Here is a 25,000-nt window from a genome sequence, read left to right as displayed (position 1 = left end):
CGATAACCAGTTTGATGGTGGAGAAGGAGCATGAACTGAAGCCATGCTAGGCTCAGACAACTGTCCTGCAACTGAGATAGTTGGACGTTATATGACAGTTGCTGACATCCCAAATGGATGTTTGGTAGGAGAGTTTTTCTTCGGTAGAAAGAAAAAAACGCTCAGAACTGTTCGAAAGACTACAACCAGAAGCTTGCAGTGTCAAGAAAGGACGCTGATTGACTGTGTCCATCTTCCTCTTTAGAAGTCTGGAAGTTGATGCCAGCCTCTTCTGGGTGCCGAGTCATCTGTAGACGACGAAAAAACTTTCACCTCACCTTTCCTATGATGAAGGTGAGAGACCTGTAAGGCGTCAAAAGGTATGCTCGAGTAGGCGACTGCTCGGGAGCTAAAGCCTCTCGTTTCCTTTATCGTTCGATATTTTTCCTCTCCGGGAAAAGGGAGCTGGAAGAAGTTTCAAATCGACATTCCTTCGAAGAGGTCTAAGGATAAGAAACAACGATATGTCCTCACAGACACACCCTCTATTTGAGGGGTGGCGCTTAGACCGAAACAAAGAACTCAAAACTGGACAACTTCCTCCCATACACGAACCTTCTGGTAGACTGAAGTAAGCATCTTGGAGATCTAAAGAGATCATCCAGTGGACCTTCTTTACTGCTGCAAGCATAGTCTTCTGAGTCTCCATAGAGAACTTTTGTCCTCTGGACGTAGCTCGAACAGTATGTGACTGACGTTGGACGTCACGGTTTGTTTGACGTTCGATATCACGAGCTTGTTGCTCGATATCACGTTCAGCTTGACGCCCAACGTCACGTTCAGCTTGACGCCCAATGCCACGCTTAGCTGCCTAGCGATCGTCGCCGCGCTTGGAAGGTAAACGCTCGATGACATGCTTGGCCACTTGATGTCTGGTATCAAGAGAAGCAGACACTCAATGGGATATAGAAGCCTTATCACGCTGTTCAACATTTAGCTTGCTGATAGGCTGCCTGTGCGACAACGCGTCCTGATATGAATCACGACGAACCATCGCTTTGCTAACAGCAGGCTGATAAGACTGCATAAAAGATGAGAGCCGCTGCTCCATGCTAGCAGCATAGTCCAAGATGAGAGCCGCTGCTCCATGCTAGCAGCATAGTCCAATTAGGATCAACATTAGGTGACACTGGTGAAGAAAACTTCGATCGCGAACTCGCCTTCCTCGCTTACATAACATTTCAGCAGACGGAAACCAGTATGGCGGAATCGGCGGTGCCTGTACCATAACACCAGACTCAGGAACAAGATCCGTATCAGTCTGAACTAAAGCTTTGCCAACTTCTGACATCCTGACAGGACATACACAGCAAAAAAGGGACACTGCCTTCTCTCACAAAAGCCCTAATGCACTTCCTGCTGTTGCAGCTGAACGTGCTGCTGCACCAACATCTGCAGTTAGGTTCTTTATGCTGCATTGAGGATGCGCTATTGCACTGCCCTATCAGCACTGTCTTTTTGACGTTACTTTTCTTAGAATGATTTATTGTTAATTTATTCTCATCATTTATTTATTTCCTTTCCTCACTGAGCTATCTTTCCCTATTGGAGCCCTTGGGCTTATAGCATCTTGCTTTTCCAACTAGGGTTGTAGCTTGGCTAGTAATAATAATAAAAATAATAACTAGAGACTCCTTCGACGTCTCCCTTAGCGAAAAACTCTGAAGGCGGGACGAGGAGCAGCAGGTACAAAATAAAATTGAAACTCTTCAGAAAAAACTCTCATGAGTTTCTGAAAGTCACTCCCTTCCTCCTACAAGTCTCTAACCTAGGTAAAGATGTCTTGTTTCCTAGGAGTCAACTCCTTAAGGTCCTGAATTCTGACCCCAATGCTTTAGAGGTTTAATTCTTGTTCTCCCACAGACACCAAGAATTAGTTCAAGCAGGCCTTGGTCTGAGAACATAATATCTTTCTAGTTAATATTTATTTCTTAATATAGCGCCTGGCGTAACAAAGTTCCAACGCTAGACGCTCATGGTCATGTAGACATTAAGTCCTACTGTTGGAAGCCAGACGCCATGCAACTGCTTGGCGTTCAGGGTCACGTGACTCTCGGAACAATACTATTCACGATTCAGACGCTCGCGATCTAAACGCTTGGAGCTATGCTTGACATGCGACGTCATGTTCAATTACAGTACTTGATGCTCGACGACACACAACTGCTTGGCGTTCGGAGTCATGATTAACTACTTGACACTCGACGTCAAGTTCAACTGTGTGAAGCTTGATGCCATGCAAGCTCTTGACGCTTGGTGCTACATGACTTTCAGAACAATAACGCTCGCGATTCAGACGCTCGGAACTATGCCGATTGCGTCTAGAACGGTCGATCATCAAACAAGAGAAACCAAGAAGTTGCACTAAGTTACAAACATCGAGTCAAACTCTTACAGCAGCGTTAGTAGCTAGCCTGCTGAGTGCTCGATGACCAACGCTCTGTTGTTGTCATGCTTAGCTTGGCACGAGGCGTCACGCTCAGCCTCCTGGCGAGCGCCATCATGCTCAGCTACTTGGCATGCGCCATCAAGGTCAGCCGCCTGGTGCACGCCATCATGTTCGGTTGCCTGGCGCTTGGCCGTTTAATGTTAGAAAACACTTTTACCTCGCCTTACTTACGGCGAGGGCGAGGGTGAGCGTTCTGGGAATCGTCAACAGGAACGCTCGAGAAAACTTCTGTTCAAGACGTTCGGCGCCAGGCTAATGCCTCTCGCTTCCTTTCGCCGATCGACTTTACTTTTACCATAGGTCCGGGAGCTTGAAAGAGGTCTAAGGCAAGGAAAACAACATGTCCGAACAGATGCACCCTCCACTGTATTGAATAAAATTCACTGCACTAATTTAGCACTAAAAATATGACAAATTCGTATATAATTTGTATTTTTCCTAACTATACAAACCTTAGCTATTTAATAAGGGTATTACTTTTGGCGTAGCTGAAATGATGAGCCATTAGAATTTTAACGAGGGTTTACTACCCCACCGCTAGTTAGCGAGGGGGTACGGAGGGGTAGCTTGCTACCCCTCCCCCCCTCACACACCTGTGATTAGCTCACTTTGCTTAGAGGTAGGACTTCCCGGGGACAGGGCTGGCGGGCAAGTTTGATTAAATAGCTAAGGTTTGTAAAGTTAGGAAAAATACAAATTATCTACAAATTTGTCATTTGTTCCGTAACTGAAATACAAACCACGCTATTTAATATGGGTGACTCAACCCTTAGGTAGGGTGGTAAGTGGCTTTTTGCCGGGGGACTCAGTATCTGAGTGTGTTAGTACTCAAAGATAAGGAGTCCCTGCACCTCGCAAGTGATTTGCTCTGCAAGGACCGCGGCCTACATAAGCTTGTGTATGAAGGAATGAAGTGTGACTCGTCCTAGGAAGTTGACCTGAAGTCCTTTAGATGGAATTCTAGGATAGGACGTTCCCAATACCACCTCGTAAGGGTATGGGGACGTGACAGTATTATCTTAATACTAGGAACACAAGGAAACATGATTTACCTGCAGTGGTTTGAGGTCAGCTGTGCAGAGAACCCAGGATGCTGCTTTCCCCAAGAGAGGGGAGAATGAAGAAAAGAATAAGGGCCAGGCATACCTTTTCATTCATGCTGACTAAAACCGGGTAACAATGCCCTCAACCCTCTGCTACTTGTCCATTAAGGAGCCTGGGGTTTAAACCAGCTGTTGTACTGCCACCACAGGGCCGATAGAAAACGTATCGAGCCTCCTGTGGGTCACGTCTTGTAGGTAGTGGGCTGTGAAGGTCGTCTGACGCTTCCAAACCCCTGCTTGTAAAACCTGCATCACTGAGTAGTTCTTCTTGAAGGCCAGGGATGTAGCAATGCCCCTGACATCGTGTGCTCTAGGGTGACGTGACGGAGGAGGGTCGGGATTCAGGGAATGATGGATAACCTTGCGAATGAACGCTGAGATAGTATTCTTAGTGACCCTCCTCTTTGTCCTTCCGGTGCTCACAAACAATGCCTGCACCCGAGGACGAATTGCAGCTGTTCTGGCACAGTAGGAGATGGTCTGGGTCATCTGTTACAGAACGAAGACTCGAAATCCGGAAAGAGTCGAACCGAGCGTCCGGCACTCCTAAATTTTGAGTCTTAGCAACAAACTCAGGGACGAATCTGAACGTTACCTCCCCCCATCCCCTTGAATGGGCGATGTCATACGAGAGACCATGAAGTTCGCCGACTCGCTTGGCCGAGGCCAAAGCAAGTAGGAACACCGTCTTCCAAGTCAGGTGGCGATCAGAAGCCTGGCGTAATGGTTTGAAGGGAGGTCTCTTAAGAGACCTGAGAACTCGAACCACGTTCCATGGAGGAGGTCTCCTTTCCGACTGAGGGCAGGTAAGTTCATAACTTCGTATGAGTAGAGAAAGTTCCAGCGAAGAGGAAATGTCCATTCCTTTGAGCCTGAAGGCTAGACTTATGGCTGAGCGATAGCCTTTCACTGCCAAGACTGAAAGGCGCATTTCTTCCCGCAAATACACGAGAAACTCCACTATCGCTGGAATAGTGGCATCGAGTGGAGAGATAACCCTTCCACAACACCAACCACAGAAAACTCTCCACTTTGCCTGGTAGACCCCTGCGGATGACTTTCGCAGATGTCGAGACATCCTTTCAGAAACTTTTTGCCAAAAGCCTCTCTCTGTGAGGAGATGCTGGATAGTCTCCAGGCATGAAGCCGCAGCGAAGCTACGTCTTTGTGAAAGCTGTTGGCGTGTGGTTGTTTGAGTAGCTTGCGTCGTGGAGGAAGTTCTCTCGGGAGTTCTGTCAGAAGCTGCAGAAGGTCCGGAAACCACTCTGCGTGATGCCATAGCAGAGCTATCAAGGTCATTGAAAGGTTGACCGATATTCTGGTCTTGTTGAGTAACCTTCTCATCAGACAGAACGGGGGAAACGCGTATACGTCGATGTTGTCCCAGAGTGCCAGAGTGCCTTGGGGTCCAGGACTGGGGCGCAGTACAGCGGAAGCTTGAAATTCAAAGCTGTCGCGAACAGATCCACCGTCAGGGAACCCCACAAAGTCAGGACTTTGTTGGCTACTAGACGATCCAAAGATCACTCGGTACTCACTATCTGGGATGCCCTGCTCAGACTGTCGGCGAGCACATTCCTCTTGCCTGGAATGAAACTTGCTGATAGTGGAATCAAGAGGACTTCGGTCCATCTCAGTATCTCTACTGCCAGATGGAATAGCTGCTCTGAAAAGGTACCTCCCTGCTTGTTGATGTAAGCCACTACCGTGGTGTTGTCGCTCATCACCACCACAGAGTGACCCGCCAGGTACTGTTGGAACTGTTGAAGTGCCAGGAATACGGCCTTCATTTCTAGCAGATTTATGTGGAGGCACTTTTCTGATTCTGACCAGAGGCCTGAGGTCCTGTGGTTCATAACATGGGCCCCCCACCCTTTCTTTGAGGCCTCCGAAAACAGCATCAAATCCGGGGGGAGGACGAGAAGACCCACTCCCTTTCGTAGGTTCTCGTCTGTCACCCACCACTGAAGGTCCGTCCGTTCCGCAGGACCCATAGGGACCATGACGTCCGGGGAATCGTGTCCTTGATTCCACCGAGACTTGAGTCGCCATTGCAGAGATCTCATCCTGAGGCGACCGTTTGGAACTAGACGGACCAGGGAAGAAAGGTGACCGAGGAGACGTAACCACGATTGGGCTGGGAGTTCTTCTGGTCAGAGGAAAGGATCTGCGACCCTCCTCAGCCTTGCTATCCTGTCGTATGATGGGAAGGCTTTGTGGAGATTGGTGTCCAATATCATGCCTAGATATACCAGTCGCTGAGTTGGAAGCAGAGAAGACTTCTCGAGATTTACCATGATCTCTAGATCTTAGCAAAGTCCCAGAAGCTTGTCTCGGTGTCGAAGAAGGGTCGACTCCGAGTCTGCCAGGATCAGCCAGTCGTCCAGATAACAGAGACGGATGCCATTCCTGTGTGCCCACGAAGAAATCAGGGTGAACACTCTGGTAAATACCTGAAGTGCTGTGGAGAGACTGAAACACAGCACCTTGAACTGGTAGATCTTGTTGTCTAGGCTGAATCTTAAGTACTTCCTTGAAGACGGATGGACTGGGATCTGGAAGTACGCGTCCTTCAGGTCCAGTGTACACATGAAGTCTTGTGGTCTCATTGCAAGTCTGATTGTGTCTGCCGTCTCCATGCTGAACGGGGATTGTTTGACAAACCTGTTCAGAGCTGAGAGGTCGATGACTGGCCTCCAGCCTCCAGACGCCTTCCTTACAAGAAAGAGTCGACTGAAGAAGCCTGGGGAACCGTCGACGACCTCCTGGAGAGCGCCCTTCTTTAACATGGTCTTGACTTCTGCCCGTAGGGCTTGCCCCCTTGCCAATCCCATGGCAAAGGAGCTCAACGACACTGGATCCGCTGTCAGGGGAGGTAGAGATGTTGTGAACGGGACGCGATATCCCTGACTGATTACGGAAATCGTCCAGGAATTGGCCCCGAGTTGCTGCCACCTGATTGCGCAACTTTGTAGGCATCCCCTACTGGTGGACATGCAAGGGGATTGCCAATCCTAGCGTTTGCGGCCTCAGCCACTCCCTCTAGGATTTTTCCCTCCCCTGGAGGACTTTTTGCCTTTCTTGTCTTTGACAGGAAAGGGCTTCGACACCTTTACCTTTGCTGCCACTGCCGGTTTCGTCGTCTTGGACGGGCGAGGTTGTTGAGGTGCTGGGGGTTTATAGGGCTTTGATGTAAGAGCCCTATGTAGGAGAGTCCTGGTTGGACTTCCTCCACCTCTCAGCTGCCTGTTCCACGTCTTTAGGCTCAAACAGATTCTTTCCCAAAATGGAAGAATGTCTGAGCCTGCTGACCTCGACGGCTGGGACCTTCGTGTGGAACCTCTCTGCCACCGCATCACGTCGTTTCAGAATGGAATTGGCCCACAAGTTCAAGACTTGGTGGGCCAGAAACTCAATGGTGCAGGTGCCCGAAAGGAGGAAGGTCTCCAAGTCCTTCCTGGTGCTCTCCTTAAACAGGTCATCGGATCGCAACAGGATGCCAAGAGACCCCAGCCAGACATCCAGCCATGAAGTAGCCTGCATAGCACACTTCGCAACCTTCTCCTGACTTAGGATCTCTGTCGCCGAGAAAGACACTTGCCGGCTAGAGAGCCTCTCTAGAGGGACTCCCTTGGTGAGCTCTTCCACCGAATGGTGCAAGGGGAGAGCTAGGCAAGACTCCTCCATGATCTCAAAGTACCTCCGCTGGTTGATACGAGGAGGAGGGAGGAGCTTGTTGCCAGCAGTGGAACGGCTGGATGAGGCGAGCTAGGAGAGCTGGCCCTCAACCTTATCCCTGGCACTCTTCACCCCTTAGGACCAGGGCAAACCCCCACTGGCCTTAGCGGGCTTCTGAGTGCCAAAGACTCGGTCCAGGACTGTGTCCTTGCCCTCTCGAGGAGGAATCTCAGGATCCGGGAACCCGTTGAGATGCCTCATCAGGGTCAGAACCTGCCAGAAGGCATGCTCTGACTCCTATGGCTCCTCTCCTGGAGAACTGGCAGCAAAGTCTCCCGTCCCCAAAGGCTCTTCTTGGGGGGACACGTGGACATTCTCTGCGGGTCTTGTTGGCTCTGGTAGAATCCTTGAGGATGACTTGGGGATGGTCTTAGAGTCCTTAGGTTCCCTCCTGGGAGGAATACAGGACTCCAACAATGACGTCTGTGGGCTCTTCTCCGCCCCAACCCAGGACGATTCTCCTGCACGAGGTGGGGTTTCTCCCATTGGTGCGATGGGAGAACGTCTCACCTCGGTAGACTCCCCTGAGGATGGAAAATCCTCGTCCACAGGAGAGGGAGAGAAAGTCTGGGGGGGGAAAGAGCCTTCCTCAAGGACTTCCGGGGAGCCAGCTTGACCCTAAGAGAAGTTACCACGACTTCTACTCCTCTCTTCCTCTTCAGTGGGGTCGGAGCTGCCATTGATTTGAGGCCCAACTCAGAGAAGGCACGTTTGAAAGCCTGCATGACGGCTCTGACAGGGGACCCGAACCATGTCTGCTTAATGACAGCTGTGCTGTCAAGAGACTCCCTCTGGAGGGAAGGGGATCGGGCGATCCTTCGGAGCAGAAACTACAACTGGGCCTGCCTGAAAAGAAAGGGAAAAAGGAGGTTGGTTCCTGGACCTATTCGGAGTTTTCCCCTCCTCCTGCGGGAGCGCTGATCTGCGCTTGCGGGGGGGGGGTGGAGTGAAGATGACGACCTGGAGGCTCTCGTTCCTGTAGCTTTGCGCGGGGGCTCGCGCGATGGGATTTTCCCTGGTACGCGCGCGGAAATGATGGTGAGGGCGCACAGGCGAGCGCTGGAGTGCAGGAGAGCGATGGCGCGTTGGCGAGCGATGGCTCGTTGGGCGCGCAGGCGATCTATGACGCTTGGGCGAATGGGCGCGCAGGTGCGCGATCTGGCGAAAGCAGAGGGTGCGCCGAAGGGTGTGCAAGCGCTTGCGCGCGCGAAGGTGATTGCTCGCGCTCGCGTGAGCACGCAGGATCTTTATGAGCTCTAGAAGGCATGCGCGCACGCGCAGGGGAAATACCCCTAGCGCGTGGGCGCGCAGGAGCTGGAACAGGTGCTCGCGATGGAGACTGCGCGCAGGCGAGGGCTGACAAGCAAGCGAGGTCCGAAGGGGCGTAGGAGATCGCTGACGGGAAGAAGAAAGATTCTTCCCTCCTGCGCCCAGATCCGGAGATCGTGTGCGCGCAGGCGAACGCTGGCGCGTAGGTGAAGAGCGCTGGCGAGCAGGAGATCGTGGGCGCGCGTGGCGCGCATCAGGATGAGGGCGTGCAGATGTGCGCTGGCGAGGAGAAGATCGCTGGCGTACAGGAGATCGCTGGCGCGCAGGTGAGCACTGGCGAGCAGGAGAGTGCTGGCGCGTAGTCTCAGCAACAGGAGATCGCTGGCGCATTGTCCCTGGAACAGGATGTCTCTGAAGTGATGTCTCAGGAACAGCAGGCGAGCGCTTGCGCGCCATTGCGCGTGGGCGTGCAGGAGAACGTTGGCGCGCAGGGGATACCTGGCGCTCAAGGGACTTACTTACAATGTGAAAAAGCCCCTTTTGCCCCGAAGGGACCGATGCCCGTTGGATAACAGGGTGCATGGGCGCCCACAGCGCGTCAGCGACCAAGAACAGAGACGGGAGGTCAGCAGGTCTGGCAGGCGAAGGAGATCGTGAACGATCTGCAGAGAGGTCCAGGGATACAGCTGCAACGATCGGTGCACGGCGAGGAGGATCCTCTGCGGGGGACTGCGAAGATGAAGAACCAAAGAGGCGCCTCCTAACTCCCTTGTGGGGAGAAGGAAGGCCTCTACGGCGAAGAGGAGGGCGAGCTTTCCATCTGATACGTCCTCTGGGGGCAGCAGGCAGATCATCGGTAGTCCTCTGAAGAGGAGTCACTGTTAGTGAACTCCCCCGAGGGGGAGAATCACCTGCAGGAGAGATCGTTGGACTTAGCTCCTCCCTCGAAGGATGTTCGGAGGGGGGAACTAAGCCTTCAGCTACATCAGGAACCATAGCAGGGGTTTGACCTAACTCGTCGGAAGCCCCTGCCACAACAGCGCCGACGATAGACAGAGGATCAACCTCTGCTACCGTCGGCGACTGTTTGACAGCAGCCCCCAACCTGATTATGTCAAACAGGGCTTCCTTGGAGGGTGAACCCTGAAGCCCCAAGGAAGCCCAAAGCTGTCACAAATAATTGTTAGACACATTGTTATCAGAAATATCCTCCCCCGGGGGAGGAGGAGGAGCTGCCTCGCTATGGGAGGCAACTCCCTCTCCCGGACTCCGAGGTTGGTGAACGTAAGTATGGCCTACGCTACCACTCGACGGCCTCTCGGGAGAGACCGATCGAGTGGGAGCTTCGGAGGTGGTTCGGGCTACGGAAGAAGAGTCCTTGGGATTTTCTTTCTTCAAGGAAACCCCAGAAGGAGAAATAGCCCGTTTGGACTTCTTCCGGCGCCGGGAAAACCTCTCCCACTGGAAGGTAGACCACTCCCTACACTCACCACATACTTTATTTCTTTCACACCGTTGGCCCCTGCAAAAAGGACACAAGATGTGAGGGTCTGTGTCCACCGCCGACATATAAGTTCCGCAAGGGTGGTCAGGTAAGCCGGGACACTTCCGCATGGTAGAGGCCAACTTCCAAACACACTATAAAAGAAAAAGCAAAAAACAAAGATCAAAGGCTGTTAAAGTAAGCGAGGGTGGGAGCAGACACGTCTGATCGTCACCCGAGCCAAAAGCAAAGTGAGCTAATCACAGGTGTGTGTGGGGGGGAGGGGTAGCAATCTACCCCTCCCTACCCCCTCGCTAACTAGCGAGGGGGTAGTAAACCCTCGTTAAAATTCTAATGGCTCGTCATTTCAGCTACGCCGAAAGTAATACCCATATTAAATAGCGTGGTTTGTATTTCAGTTACGGAACAATTGCATTTTAAAACTCTTTGGCATAAAACCAAAAGTAGACACTTCCGAAGAGGGAGATCTTACTATTCTGTCAAGGGCTTGAATGAGAATGTAATAGTCACTGAATCCTATATAAAATGTAACAAAATATTTTATATAAAATATTAAAATGACAAATTCGAAGATAATTTGTATTTTTCCTAACCATACAAACCTTAGCTATTTACAAAGGGTTATTACTTTTAGCGTAGCTGAAATGGCGAGCCATTAGAATTTAACGAGGGTGTATTACCCCCGCGCTAGTTAGCGGGGGGGTAGGGGAGTGGTAGCTAGCTACCCCTCCTCCCCCTCACACACAGGAGAATACTCACTTTCACTTAGAGGTAGGACTTGTCTTGGGGGACAGGGCTGGCGGGCAAATATGTGTAAATAGCTAAGGTTTGTATGGTTAGGAAAAATACAAATTATCTTCGAATTTGTCATTTGTTCCGTAACCGAAATACAAACCACGCTATTTACAAAGGGTGACTTATCCCTTAGGAAGGGTGGAAAGTCCCCAGCCATACTGGCTTTGGCTTTACCCGGGGACTCAGAATCCGAGTGAGTCGCACTCGAGAAAAGGAGTCCCTGCACCTCACAAGTTCCTTGCACCGCAAGGAACCATGTGGCCTACGTAAGCTTGTGTGTGAAGGAAGAAGTGTGACCCGTCCTAGGCAGTTGACCTGGAGTTCCAGAAGGAACTCTGGGTTAGGACGTTCCCAATACCACCTCGTCAGGGTATGGGGGACGCGACAGTATTGACTCAATACTCGGAACACAAGGAAGCATGGTTTACCTGCAGAGGTTCGAGGTCAGCTATGCAGAGACCAGGATGCTGCTTCCCCGTAGAGGGGATGATGAAGAAAGAAGTAAGGGCCAGACATACTTCTTTCGTTCATGCAGACTAAAACCTGATAACAATGCCCTCAACCTTCTGCTACCTGTCCAAAAAGGAGCCTGAGGTTAGACCAGCTGTTGTGTAGCCACCACAGAGCGATAGAAAACGTATCGAGACTCCTGTGGGTCACGCCCTGCAGGAAGCGGGCTGCGAAGGTCATCAGACGCTTCCAGACTCCAGCTTGTAGCACCTGCGTCACAGAGTAGTATTACTCGAAGGCGAGGGACGTTGCGATGTATCCAACATCGTGCTGTAGGGCGACGTGACGGGGGAGGGTCTGAAGACAGGTCGAGATGAATGTCCTTGAGTCCGGGCTGAAGAGGTATACTGGTGACTCTCCCCCCATGTCCTCCTTGTGTTCCCAAATCGGCTGCAACTGAGGCCAAACTGCAGCTGTTCCCAGCGCTAACCTCTCGATTCCTGTACTGGCAAGAAAGAGAAGGTCTTGGGACATCAGACACAGAATGGAGACTCAAAATCTTGAATGAATCGGACCGAAGGGTCGGGACCCTCAGATTCTGAGTCTAGCCAACAACTCAGGAGCGAGCCTGAATGTTGCCTTCCCCTCTTCCTTAGAAAGGGGGGGGAGTAGTAAGAGACCAAGGAGATTGCTTACACACTGGCCGTGGCCAGAGTGAGCAGAAGACCCAAGGCGGAATACAATCCGAGGCCTGTCATAAAAGGGTCTTGAGAAGATCTCTTAAAGGACTAAAAGTCCGAGCCATGCTCCAAGTTGGAGGTCTTCCTCCGACTAGGGCAGGGACGATCGTAGCTTCGCATGAGCGAGGATAGATCCAGCGGGCAGGAAAAAGTTATTCCTTTAAGCCTGAAGGTCAGGGAAAGGCTGAGCGACAGGCTTCATTGCCAAGAGCGGAAAGGAGTTTCCTCCCGCCGAATAAGACCGTTATTGCTGGAGAAGAGGCCTCACGGGAAGAGGTATATCTCCCACGGCACCAACCACCTTAGACTCTTCACTTTGCCTGGGAGACCCCTGTGGATGACTATCGCAGATGACGCGACCTCCGTACCGCGACTGTAGCGGGTTGTCTCTTCTAGAGGAGGAAGCGTAGTGTCTCCAGGCATGAAGCCGAAGCGACGTCCCGGTTCGGGAGAGATGTCGCAGTGTGGTTGCTTGAGTAGTCTGCGCCGTGGGAGAAGCTCTCCCGGGAGTTCCGTCAGGGGAAGCAGAGGGTCCAGAAACCGTTCTGCGCATAGTCCCAGTGGAGCTCTCCCATTGAAAGGTTGACAGACAACCTGGTTTTGTTGAGACCCATTGTCCGCAGACAAAAAGGAGGGAAGACGCAGGCGTCGAAGTTGTCCCACCATCACCGGAATGCATCTTGCCAGAGTCTCGGGGTCTGAGACTGGGGGGAAAACTAGCGGAAGCTTGAGGTTCCAAGCTGTCGCGATCAGGTCCCCCAGACCAGCACTTGCTGGTTACCCAAGGTCAAAGACCCTTAGGTACACTCTCTCTATGAGGCTCTGCTCGGATAGTCTGAGAGAAACATTCCCCTGCCTGGAATGAGAGAGCCGATGGTGGAATTGAGAGAATCTCAATCATCCCGGTATCTCTACTGCAAGATGTGAAGGTGTGAAAATGTGTCCCCTGCTGGTTAGCATGAAGTCGACACGCAACGGGGCGACTTGGCAGGAGCGGTAGGATCTGAAGAGGGGCCAGACTAAGGCCCTTAAGCCTGCCTGAATGATGGAGAGGTATCCTTCAGGTCTTGACCATAGGCCTGGACCGGAACATGCCCCCCCCCCTTTCCTTTGACGAGTCCGAGAACCGCATCAAAAATGTGGGGAAAGGACGAGAATATCCACTACCATCAAGAGGCTCCATAGGTCAACACCCATTGCAGGTTTAATAGTTCCGCTGGTCCCATAGGGCCAGGGAGTCCGGTTAAACATTGCCTGAAGCCACCGGAACTTGGATCGCCCCACATGGAACTTATCCTGAGGCGACCGTTCGGACTATAAACGGGTCAATGAGGAAAGAAGAACTAGGAAACGTTCCAAGGTAGGGCTGAAAACTCTGCTTGACTGAGAACAGGTACTGCGACTCTCCTCAGTCTTGCCACAGTCAACCGAAAGGAAGGCTCGGAGGATGTGGTAACAGAATCTGGCGTCCCCAGGTGGTCACCCATCCAAGTACCGACGTTGCTTAACCTCGCTGGACGGACGAGAAGCGGGGTTTCCAACGTGGTAAGGCGGTTGACTCAATATCATGGCCAGATACTCCAGATGTTGAGGCAGAGGAAGAGAAGGCTCCAAGCAAAATACCATGAGCCCACACTCATGGTCAGCATTCGGAAGCTTTTCCCGGCGCTGAAGAAGGTCGAAACCCGAGCCTACCGGAGTTGACCAGCCCTCCAAACAGCAGAGGAGGCGGAAGTCTGCACCTGAGCGGCCAAGAGGAAGGCAGGGAGAGTTCTCTGGGGAAACAAACCTGCTATGCCACGGCGGGATAGCCACACTGCATCATAAGCAGGAATACTTGCAGTTTAGGCTGAATTCGACGAGCACCTTGGAAGATGGATGGAATGGAAACTGAAAGTACCCGTCCTTCCGATCCAGGGTTAAAGGAGTCCTGTCGCCTCGTTACCAGTCTGATCGATTCTGCTGGTCTACGCTGGCCAAAGTTTGTTCGACAAACTTGATCAGGGCTGAGAGGTCGACTATGGACATCCCCTCTCAGATCCTTCCTTACAAGAAAGGATCGACTGAGGGGGCCGGGGGTGAAGCCGTCGATGATCCTAAGGAAGACCTTCGCCTAAGGTATGGATCATTCTGCCCAACCGGGCAACTCTGCTGATGCTATGGCATAGAGGTTCAGAGACACTGAATTCGCTGACAGAGACGGCAGGCGCGATATCCTTGGCTACTCACAGAGATTGTGCGGGAATGGGCATCGGGAAGCTGTCATTCGGATGAGTAACCTTAAGCATCCTCCCAGCGAAAAAACCTGCAATCCTAGAGTTCGTGAACTCCTTTTAGGACTATGCCCCCCCGGGGGAGTCTCCCGTGCCATCTGTTCCTGACAGGAGGAAACTGCAATTGGACACCTTGTCCCAGTTGTCGTAGCCGATAACTTAGGCCGACGTGGTTGAAAGAAAAGGGAGCTGGAGCCCTGCAGAGTCTGGAAGAAAGCGCCTTGGAGGAGTGAAACCGGAAGTCGATTTACTCCGCACAGCAGATGTTTAAGTCTCTGTCCTTGGGCAAAGACAAAACTCTTCTCAAGGATGGAAGGGTGTCTGAGGTCGTTGACCTCCACAGATGAGACACCCGAAGGAAGCCTTCAGTCAGTGCGTCCAGATGGTACAACATCGAGCTTGTCCGCAAGTAGATACTTAACGACGAAAGGCCAAGGTGCCTGAGCTCGAGAGGAGGAAAGTACCCTTGATCTTCCTGTAGCTTCCTTGAACCAAACCTCGGGCCGTAACCGAGGAGGGAAAGAACCTGGTAAGCTCCCAGAGGAAGAGGTAAGCAGTCACCCCTTGTCCGATGGAGAAATCTTCAACGGAAAGCCCCCCCGCCAAAAATCCTTCCAGGGCGGGAGAAGGAGAGAGTACTCGTGCAGGAGAGGGGACCCTCAAGACCGACCTCTTGGGAACCAACTTCGCCCTGGGGGAAGTCACCACGAAGTCCACTCCTCTCTTTCTCTTCAGCGTAGGAGAGACAGCCGCTGGTTTGTTACCCTGGCCGGTGAGTGCTGGTTTCATAACCCTCATTAACGCCCGTGCCAGCGGATCAAACCATGTCTGCTGCTCCAAGGACACAGAGTCCGAAATCCTCGCTAAGGTGAAAGGGATCGGGCGATCCTTTGGAGAGGACACGACGGTTCCTGCCTGAAAAGAAGGTGGGAAGAATGCTGTACTGACCTGTCTTCGTCCTGCACTACCAACCTGTGCTTGGATGGAGGTGATCCCGAGTGCCGCCTAGGAGCACGCGTCCCTGCTGCTACCACCGGCTGTGGAATTCGCCGCGAACTATGGTCGCGCGAGGGCGAACGGTCGCGCAAAGGCGAATGGTCGCGCGGGCGCACAGGCGAGTGGTCGCGCGGGCGCGCAGGCGAGCGGTCGCGAGGGCGCGCAGGCGAGCGATCGCGCGGGCGCGCAGGCGAGCGATCGCGCGGGCGCGCGGGCGCGCAGGCGAGCGATCGCGCGGGCGCGCAGGCGAGCGATCGCGCGGGCGCGCAGGCGAGCGATCGCGCGGGCGCGCAGGCGAGCGATCGCGCGGGGCGCGCAGGCGAGCGATCGCGCGGGCGCGCAGGCGAATGGGCGTGACGGCGAGGGATCGTGCTGCCGCGTAGGTGAAGAAGATCGCTGGCGGTAAGCGATGGCGAGCAGCATGTGTAGGTGAATGATCGCGTGATAGGGTGCGATGGTGATCAGCATCCGCAAGAGGGCGAGCGTTCAGGGTTGTGCGATGAGGAGCAGCATGCGTAAGCGGGCAATCGTGCAGGGTTGTGCGATGGCGAGCAGCATGCGCTGGTGAATGATCGCGTGAAAGGGTGCGATGGTGATCAGCATCTGCAGGAGGGCGATCGTTCAGGGTTGTGCGATGAGGAGCAGCATGCGTAAGCGGGCAATCGTTCAGGGTTGTGCGATGGCGAGCAGCATGCGCTGGTGAATGATCGCGTGAAAGGGTGCGATGGTGATCAGCATCTGCAGGAGGGCGATCGTTCAGGGTTGTGCGATGAGGAGCAGCATGCGTAAGCGGGCAATCGTTCAGGGTTGTGCGATGGCGAGCAGCATGCGCAGGTGAATGATCGCGTGAAAGGGTGCGATGGTGATCAGCATCCGCAAGAGGGCGATCGTTCAGGGTTGTGCGATGAGGAGCAGCATGCGTAAGCGGGCAATCGTTCAGGGTTGTGCGATGGCGATCAGCATCCGCAGTTGAGGGTCGCGCGATGGCGATCAGCATCCGCAGTTGAGGGTCGCGCGATGGCGATCAGCATCCGCAGTTGAGGGTCGCGCGATGGCGATCAGCATCCGCAGTTGAGGGTCGCGCGATGGCGATCAGCATCCGCAGTTGAGGGTCGCGCGATGGCGATCAGCATCCGCAGTTGAGGGTCGCGCGATGGCGATCAGCATCCGCAGTTGAGGGTCGCGCGATGGCGATCAGCATCCGCAGTTGAGGGTCGCGCGATGGCGATCAGCATCCGCAGTTGAGGGTCGCGCGATGGCGATCAGCATCCGCAGTTGAGGGTCGCGCGATGGCGATCAGCATCCGCAGTTGAGGGTCGCGCGATGGCGATCAGCATCCGCAGTTGAGCTAGTAGCTGGCGAACCATGTTCCTTCAGAAGTGTTGGAGAACGTTGGCGTGCCAGCTGTAACACACGTGGGCGATCCGGAGATCGCTGGCGAGCTGATGATCGCTGACGAGCTGACGATCGCTGGCGAGCTGATGATCGCTGACGAGCTGATGATCGCTGACGAGCAGAAGGCTACGCGTGGAAGCCTGCGCAAAGAAGAGTCCTTGACCCCGACCTGAACCGAAGTTCTAGATCGCGAGGGCGAACGTGGGCGCACAGGGCACGTAACAGGAACCGCAGGGAAGATCATCTTGAAAGCGCTGACGAACAGGAGAGCGCTGACGAACAGAAGGGCGCGCAGGGAAACCCTGACACGCAAAGGAAGAACCCCCGTGGGGGCAACCCTTTGCCCCGAAGGGATCGTTGTCCGCCGGGAGACTGATGTCCGTCGGAAGACCGCTGTCCGTCGGGAAGACCGTTGTCCGTCGGGAAGACCGTTGCCCGTCGGGAGACGAGATTAGACTGCTGTCCATCTGCACCAAGACGGAAGATCGAGAAAAAGAAGTTGTAGGCTGCAAACGGAGATTCAAAAAGGCGCCTCAAGCACCCTTATAGGGAGATGAGAGGCCCTTACGACGAGGCGGACGGAGGGCCTTACGGCGAGGGAGGCCAACAGCAACAGCAACAGAAGAAACCTCCGAAGAGGAGTCTCTATGAGTGTACTCTCTCGCGAACGACAGAGAAACACTTCGTGGAAGAGACTGGTCAGCCAGTGACCTAAAAGGGGCAATCCTCCGAAGAGGAGCCCCTGCAGTTGCCCAGCCCCTTGAGCGAAACTGCAGGTGCGACCGCTCAGCACCAAGAGCATAGTCGCACGAAAAAAAGGCAAGAGAAGAACCCCCCAAAAGAGGAAAAGCTCAAGCCTGGACAGGAAAAAAACTTCCCTCGGAAGGAAAGTTATCCGCCCAAGGAGGCAAGCCTCCTGACTGTTCTAAAATGAACTGGAGAGCTGTCCGTCGACACGGGAGTACTACCAGTAGAAGGAGACACGCCCCTGACGACAATACAAGGGGGGAGGAAGCAACAGCCGAATTCCCAGGACTCAACCAGACAGCTCACACCGTTGCTATATTATAGAAACGAACTAGATCGGTAACTGTAAAAAAAATAAAACAAATAATATTAGTACACATTCATTCCCCCGGGAAGGCTCCGAAGAGGAATCCCGAGGAAAAGGAACAAGAATTACACAACAGGCACGTGCCCTCACAACCACTTACACTCGCGGAAGGAGAGCTGTAACCAAAACAGAATTATAACAATTATAATTATGTAACTATGTAATTATGTAATTTAAAAAAAAGAATGAACACTAAAGAAAAAAACGAAAACCCCGAAAGGAATCGTTCTACAAGCTGAAAAATTAACAACTACAATTAGATTCATAAACTAATTGAGACAAAATGTACGGCGTAGCAACCCCACCCACACGGGAAGGAAGCTACAAGGGCGTAGTAAAACATAGTAAAAGGGTGAACGACCTCAAGAGAGAGAGAGAGAGAAAGACCGAAGTCAAACTCGATCGCAACCCATAAAATTAGGCCGTGGTGGCCTAACTGCCGAGGCCTCCACGTAGATATCGTACACTACACACACACATCTGAAAAGGAAACTTACTTATTTCTATACTCAAATATATATACAAACATGAAAACATGTTTACATATATATTGAGTAAAAGAAAAGTAAGCGATTAAGTAAAGACAAAACAGACAATGGCTGCCAAGCGAGGACCAAGACAGAGACGTCTGTCACAGTCCGAGCCAAAAGTGAAAGTGAGTATTCTCCTGTGTGTGAGGGGGAGGAGGGGTAGCTAGCTACCACTCCCCTACCCCCCCGCTAACTAGCGCGGGGGTAATACACCCTCGTTAAATTCTAATGGCTCGCCATTTCAGCTACGCTAAAAGTAATAACCCTTTGTAAATAGCGTGGTTTGTATTTCGGTTACGGAACAAATATTAAATTAATAGATATAGAAATAAAGAATATACCTATACAGTATATTTAAACCAACCCTTAATACTTAAGGGGTTCCAATAAAAAACGAATAGTCACATTTAACAATTGGAACATTTATAAATATTAAACAAAAAAATTTAGCATTCCAAAAACGAACAAGTAAACAACGATACAAAGAATCGTGAGACTATATCGATTGTCATGAATACTACGTCGTATAAAAATTAACTGAAAGCTAATTTTGTTTAATCTTTGTAAACAGATTAGCTAAAGAAAAAATACTAAAAGGACCAATATAATTGTAAAATAACATAATCCTTTTATCTAATATTTTAAAGAAAAATGTACTTTTCACAAATATTGATACAAAGAGTAATACAGTACTGTAACGATAGACGGAGGACTGCCTAAAATAAATAAACTGAACGCTAGATAATCTTTAAAACAGATCGAAGACTATCCAAAGAAAGCATACTATAAGGACAAAAAATGTTCTTAAAATAACATAATCCTTTTATTTTACATAACTAAATATTCTGTAAGATAGTATTAACTTATCATTCTTTGTAGAAAAAGAAAGAAAATGCAAGTCATACTCAAGCTTACGTCATATGACTGTGACGTCATCGATGAGGTGGGTTGTTTACCTATCACAATACTTTCGTTAGTTTAAAATAGGTTGAAAAATTTCTAATCCTACCTTTTAAGCTATAACATAGCGATCAAATATCAAACAAAACCAAATAAGCGTATGCCAAAAATCGTATATAAGAGTACATCACCAATATACTGCTAAAATCCAGGTTAATCACGAGTGAATTCCTTCTATGTTGCCAGAATGGCGGCAGAAGAAAATCTGGTGCTAGATGGAATAGTTCGGCCTAGCTACCGTGGTGGCGCTAGTGTACACCTAGCATATCTATGCGATTGCCGCGAGTTTTGAATTTCTGCCGGACAGAAGAATAAAGCTATTGTTACATAACAAGCGGGTAAGTTTAAATGTTTAAAATTTCACATTACCTTTCTGCTAAGTTCTCTCTCTCTTTTCTGCCACAGTTTTGTTCGAAGTCCATCATTCCTTTCTTGACCAACAATAGAGTCTGATACTGTGATATCATCATCAATATCTCTACCTTGAAGATATCTGAAAATTTAAAACACAATAAACAAATTTTAAAATGACAAATTTGGAAGTTATTTGTGTTTTTCCTAACGATACAAACCAGTAGCTATTCATAGGGGTATTACTTTCGGCGAAGCTAAAAGGACGAACCATTAGAATTTAGCGTAGGTTAACTACCCATTCCACAAGTTAGCGGGGAGTAGCTAGCTACCCCTATCACTCACACACCTGTGACTGTGCTTCACTTTGCTTGGAGGTAGGACTTTGATGGGGGGACAGGGTTGGCGGGCAAGCATGTATAAATAGCTACAGGTTTGTATCATTAGGAAAAATACAAATTACTTCCAAATTTGTTCCGTGACTGGAATACAAACCAAAGCTATTTGTAGGAATTGACTCGCCCATTAGGAGAGTGGATATCCCTGCCAATCTGGCCTTTGGCCTTAACCGGGGTTCTCATATTGCAATTAAGGAAACCCTAACACCTCGCTAAACCTTGCTAAACATGGTCTGCGACGTACACAAGCTGTGTTGAGTTACTAGCAATGTGACTGGCAAGGTACTGTATAAGATATTCCAGGTCTGTAGAAATAACAGAGTTGACCAAAACATTCTCAATACTGCCTCGTGAAGTATTGGAACAATACTAGGTTACACAAGAGTGCAATGATTTACCTACAATGGTTAATCACAGCTTGTGCAGAGGACCCAGGATGCTGATTTCCCCAAGAGAGGGGAGAATGAAGAAAGGAAAAGAGCCAGACACTTCTTTTCATTCATGCACACTAAAACCGGGTAACCAAAGCCATCAACCATCTGCTACTTGTCCAATAAGGAGCTCTGGGTACTATACCAGCTGTTGTACAGCCACCACAGGACCAATAGAGAATGTATCGAGGTTCCTGTAAGTCACATCTTGCAGGTAGTGGGGGGTGAAAGTAGTTTGACGATTCCACACGCCTGCGCCACAGAGTAGTTTCTTTTGAAGACCACTTGAGGTTGGGCTGCTGCTGTTCTCTTGACGTAGCGCCTCAAACATCTTACTGGCCATAGTAACAGAAGATCTGGGGCGTCGGTTACAGAGCAAAGATTCGTTATTCGGAAGGAGTCAAATCTAGGATCCGAAATCCCCGGATTCTGAGTCTTGGTAACAAATTCAGGGAGAAGCTGAAGCTTACCTGTCCTCATCCCCTTGAATGGGCGATGTCATATGAGAGACCATGAAGCCTACTGACTTGTTTGGCTGAAGTCAACGCGAGTAGGAACGCCATCTTCTATGTTACGTGGCGATCTGCTCTCTGGCGTAATGGTTCATAGTGAGGCCAGGGCTGTATAGAGACCGAAGAACCCTAACCACGTTCCAAGGAGGAGGTCTCACTTCTGACTGAGGACAGTTAAGTTCATTGCTCCGTATGAGGAGGGAAAGTTCTAGCGATGAGGAAATGTCCATTCCTTTCAGTGTGAAGGCAAGACTCAAGACTGAGCGATATCCTTTTACCGCTGAAACTGAGAGGCGCATTTCACCTCACAAATACACAAGAAACTGCACTATTGCTGGAATAGTGGCATTGAGTGTAGAAATACTCCTTCCACGACACCAACCATAGAAGACGTTCTACTTCGAATGGCAGACTGAAGCTGATGTTTTCCTCATATATCTAGACATCGTCTTCGCAACTTGTTTCTAAAATCTTCTCCCAGTGAGGAGATGCTAGATAATCTCCAAGCATTCAGACGTAGCGAAGTTACTACTTTGTGGAATATGTTGACATGGGGTTGTCCAAGTAGATTGCGTCATGGAGGAAGTTCTCTTGGAAGGTCCGTCAGGAGCAGCAAAAGGTCTGGGAACCATTCTGCATGATGCCATGGCGGAGCTACAGTATGAGGGTCATTGGAAGACTGACCAATGTTCTAGCCTTGTTGAGTACTCTTCTCATTTGTCAGAACGGTGGGAAGGTGTAAACGTCGATGTTGTCCCACCGTTGTTGGAATGCATCTTGCCAGAGAGCCTTGGTGTCTGGGACTGAGGAGCAGTACAGCAGGAGTCTGAAGATTTGGGCCGTTGCGAACAGGTCCACAGTCGGAGAACCCCACAAAGTCAGGACTTTGTTGGCTACTATATGATCCAAAGACCACTCGGAATCCACTATCCGAGTTGCTCTGCTCAGATTATCGGCAAGCACATTCCTCTTGCCGGGAATGAAGCGAGATGATAGTGAGATGGAGTGGACTTCTACCCATCTCATCTCGGTATCTCTACTGCTAGACGGGATAGGAGCTGCGAAAAATTACCTCCTTGCTTGTTGATGTAAGTCACTACCATGGTGATGTCACTCATCACCACCACTGAGTGACCCGCAAGAGGACCTGGTGGAACTCTTGAAGGGCCATGTATACAGCCTTCATCTCTAAGAGCTTAATGTGAAGGTACCTTTCTGACTCTGACCAAAGGCCTGATGTTGTGTGGTGCAGCACGTGCCCCCATCCCCTTCTTTTGATGCATCATCTGAAGATGTGTTTTAATTCTTTTAATTTTACCTTGTTTCGAGTATTGTTCTCCTGTCTGGTCTTCAGCTGCTGATTCTCATCTTAATTTGTTGGACATGAACTTACAGTCTATTAGATTTCTTATTCTTGATCTAGATATTAATCTCTGGCACCGCCATTCAATTAGTTCATTGTGCATGTTGCATAAGATTTTTTATAAATCTGACCATTTTTTGCATTTCGATCTTCCCGGACAGTTCCATTCTGTTCATAGTACTAGGTATGCAGTTAAATCTAACAGTCAGGCCTTCTCCATCATGAGGCTCATTACTACACACTACTCTAGAAATTTTATTCCAGCTGTGACCAAGTTGTGGAATGATCTTCCTAATTGGGTAGTTGAATAAGTAGAACTTCAACAGTTCAGTCTCACAGCAAATGTTTTTATGTTGAACAGGATTACATAAGTTCGTATATAGTTTATATATCAAATATCTGTTTTAATGTTGTTAATGTTTTTAAAATGTTTCATTTTAATTTTCATTACAGTACTTACATAGTTTATTTCCTTATTTCCTTTCCTCACTGGACTAGTTTTTCCCTGTTGGAGCCCTTATGCTTATAGCATCTTGCTTTTCCAACTAGGGTTGTAGCTTAGCCAGTAATAATAATAATAATAATGATAATCAGAAAGCAGCATCAAATCTGATGGAAGGACGAGAAGTTTGACACCCTTCAGCAGATTCTCATCTGCCAGCCACCATCCGAGGTCAGTCATTTCCTCTGGTACCATGGAGATCAGTGTGGCCAGGGAATCGCCGGCCTGATTCCAACTGGACTTCAGTTGCCACTGGAGGGATCACATGCTGAGGTGACCATTGGGAACTAGACGGGCCAGAGATGATAGGTGTCCGAGGAGACAGCAATCTCTGGGCTGGGAGTTCTTCTCATCTGATAAAAGGTCTTGCAACCTTTCCCAGCCTCACTACCCTGTCGTCTGATGAGAAGGCTTTGTGCAATTTGGTGTCTAAAATCATGCCAAGGTATACCAGTGTTTGAGTGGGAAGTAGGGATGATTTCTGGAGGTTTACCATTTTCTCCAGATCTTAGCAAAGCCTCAGAAGTTTGTCTCAGTGCTGAAGAGGAGTTGCCATCGAGTCGGCTAGGATCCATTTAACGTAGGAGAAGGATGCCGAGCCTGTGGGCCTAAGATGACACGAGGGCGAATACTCTTGTGAAGACCTGAGTTGGTGTAGAAAGACTGAAGCACAGCACCTTGCACTGGTATATCCCGTCGTCAATGTTGAATCTTACATACTTCCTTGAAGATGGATGGATTGAGATCTAGAAGTATGCATCCTTGAGATCCAGTGTAAACATGAAGTCCTGTGGTCTTACCGCTTGTCTGACCGTGTCTGCCGTCTCCATGCTGAATAAAGTCTGTTTGACAAACTTGTTTAAAGCCGAGAGGTCGATGACTAGTCTCCATCTCCAGATGCTTTTTCCACAAGAAAGAGTCAACTAAAGAAACCTGGGGATCTGTCAAGTACCTACTGGAGAACACCCTCTCCAACATGGTCTGGACTTCGGCCTGAAGGCCCTGCCCCTTTACTGATCCCATTGCAAAGGAGCTCACAAGCACTGGATTCTTGGTCAGTGGAGGGAGAGATGAAATGAACGGGATGCGACACCTTGAACGAATCACTGAGATCGTCCAGGGTTCAGCCCCATGCTGCATCCACCTGAACAAGCAGCTCTGTAGGCATCCCCCCACTGGTGGACAAGCAGGGGGATCGCCTACCCTAACATTTGCGGCTTTGGCATCCACCTCTCTGTTGTTTTTCTTCACAGGTGGACATAGTACTTTTCCAGCCCTTGACAGGAAAGGGCTTCTTAGATACCGTTTTGTCTTTTGCTGCCGTATTACTACTTGACGGTTTGGATTAGGTGGGTGGGTGGGTTTCAGAGGAGCTGGTGGTCTGTAGGGCCGAGATGTCAAGGCCCTATGAAGGAGTGAGTCTTAGTTAGACTTCCTCCACCTCTCCACAGCCTGCTTGACGTCCTTAGACTCGAAAAGCAAGGCACCCTTCAGAGAGGAGTTCCAGAGTCTAGCAATCTCAACATTAGGGACCTGCTGATGGAATCTCTCAGTCACTGCATCCCTACGATTCAAGATGGTATTGGCCCACAAGTTCACCACCTGGTGGGCCAGAAACTCAATGGTATGAGTGCCTGAGAGAAGGAAGGTCTCCATCGCCTTCATGGTACTTTCCTTAGAAAATTCCTCAGTCCGTACCAGGGTTCCCACGGATCTCAACCAAAGATCCAGCCACGAAGAAGCCTGCATGGTGTACTTCGCAAACTTTTTTTGGTTCAAGATCTCAGAGGCTGAGAACACAACCTGATGAGAAGAGAGCCTCTCTTGGGAGATCCTCTTCATCAGCTCCTCAAGGGAGTGGTGAAGAGGTAGTTTCAAGCAAGGCTCATCTAGAACTTCATAATACCTCCTCTGGTGGACAGCCGGAGGTGGGAGGAGTTCGGAGGATGTGCCTGACTAGTACGACACAAAGAGATCGGCAAGTTGGGAGGTAACCTTCTGCCGAGCACTTCTCAGCCCCCGGGACCAAGACAGAGCTGCACTGGACTTCGGAGGTCTCTGAGTGCCGAAGACACAGTCCACGACTGT

At 50.3% G+C, this 25,000-nt stretch overlaps 1 protein-coding gene across 1 annotated transcript in view; it reads right to left on the bottom strand.

The window, feature by feature from the left end:
* The window catches only part of mTTF (mitochondrial transcription termination factor), a 121,460-nt gene that overhangs the window by 86,854 nt on the left and 9,606 nt on the right, over positions 1 to 25,000 (bottom strand). Inside the window, exon 2 of the mRNA XM_068375449.1 lies at positions 19,725 to 19,848. Coding sequence (XP_068231550.1) covers positions 19,725 to 19,848 — 124 coding nt within the window. The remainder of the gene's footprint in view (positions 1 to 19,724; positions 19,849 to 25,000) is intronic.

The sequence above is a fragment of the Palaemon carinicauda genome, chromosome 6, assembly GCF_036898095.1.
Source record: "Palaemon carinicauda isolate YSFRI2023 chromosome 6, ASM3689809v2, whole genome shotgun sequence".
In the NCBI taxonomy this organism is placed as follows: Eukaryota; Metazoa; Arthropoda; class Malacostraca; order Decapoda; family Palaemonidae; genus Palaemon; species Palaemon carinicauda.
The sequence above is the reverse complement of the archived record's forward strand: the minus strand, read 5'-3'. Positions and strand labels throughout refer to the sequence as shown.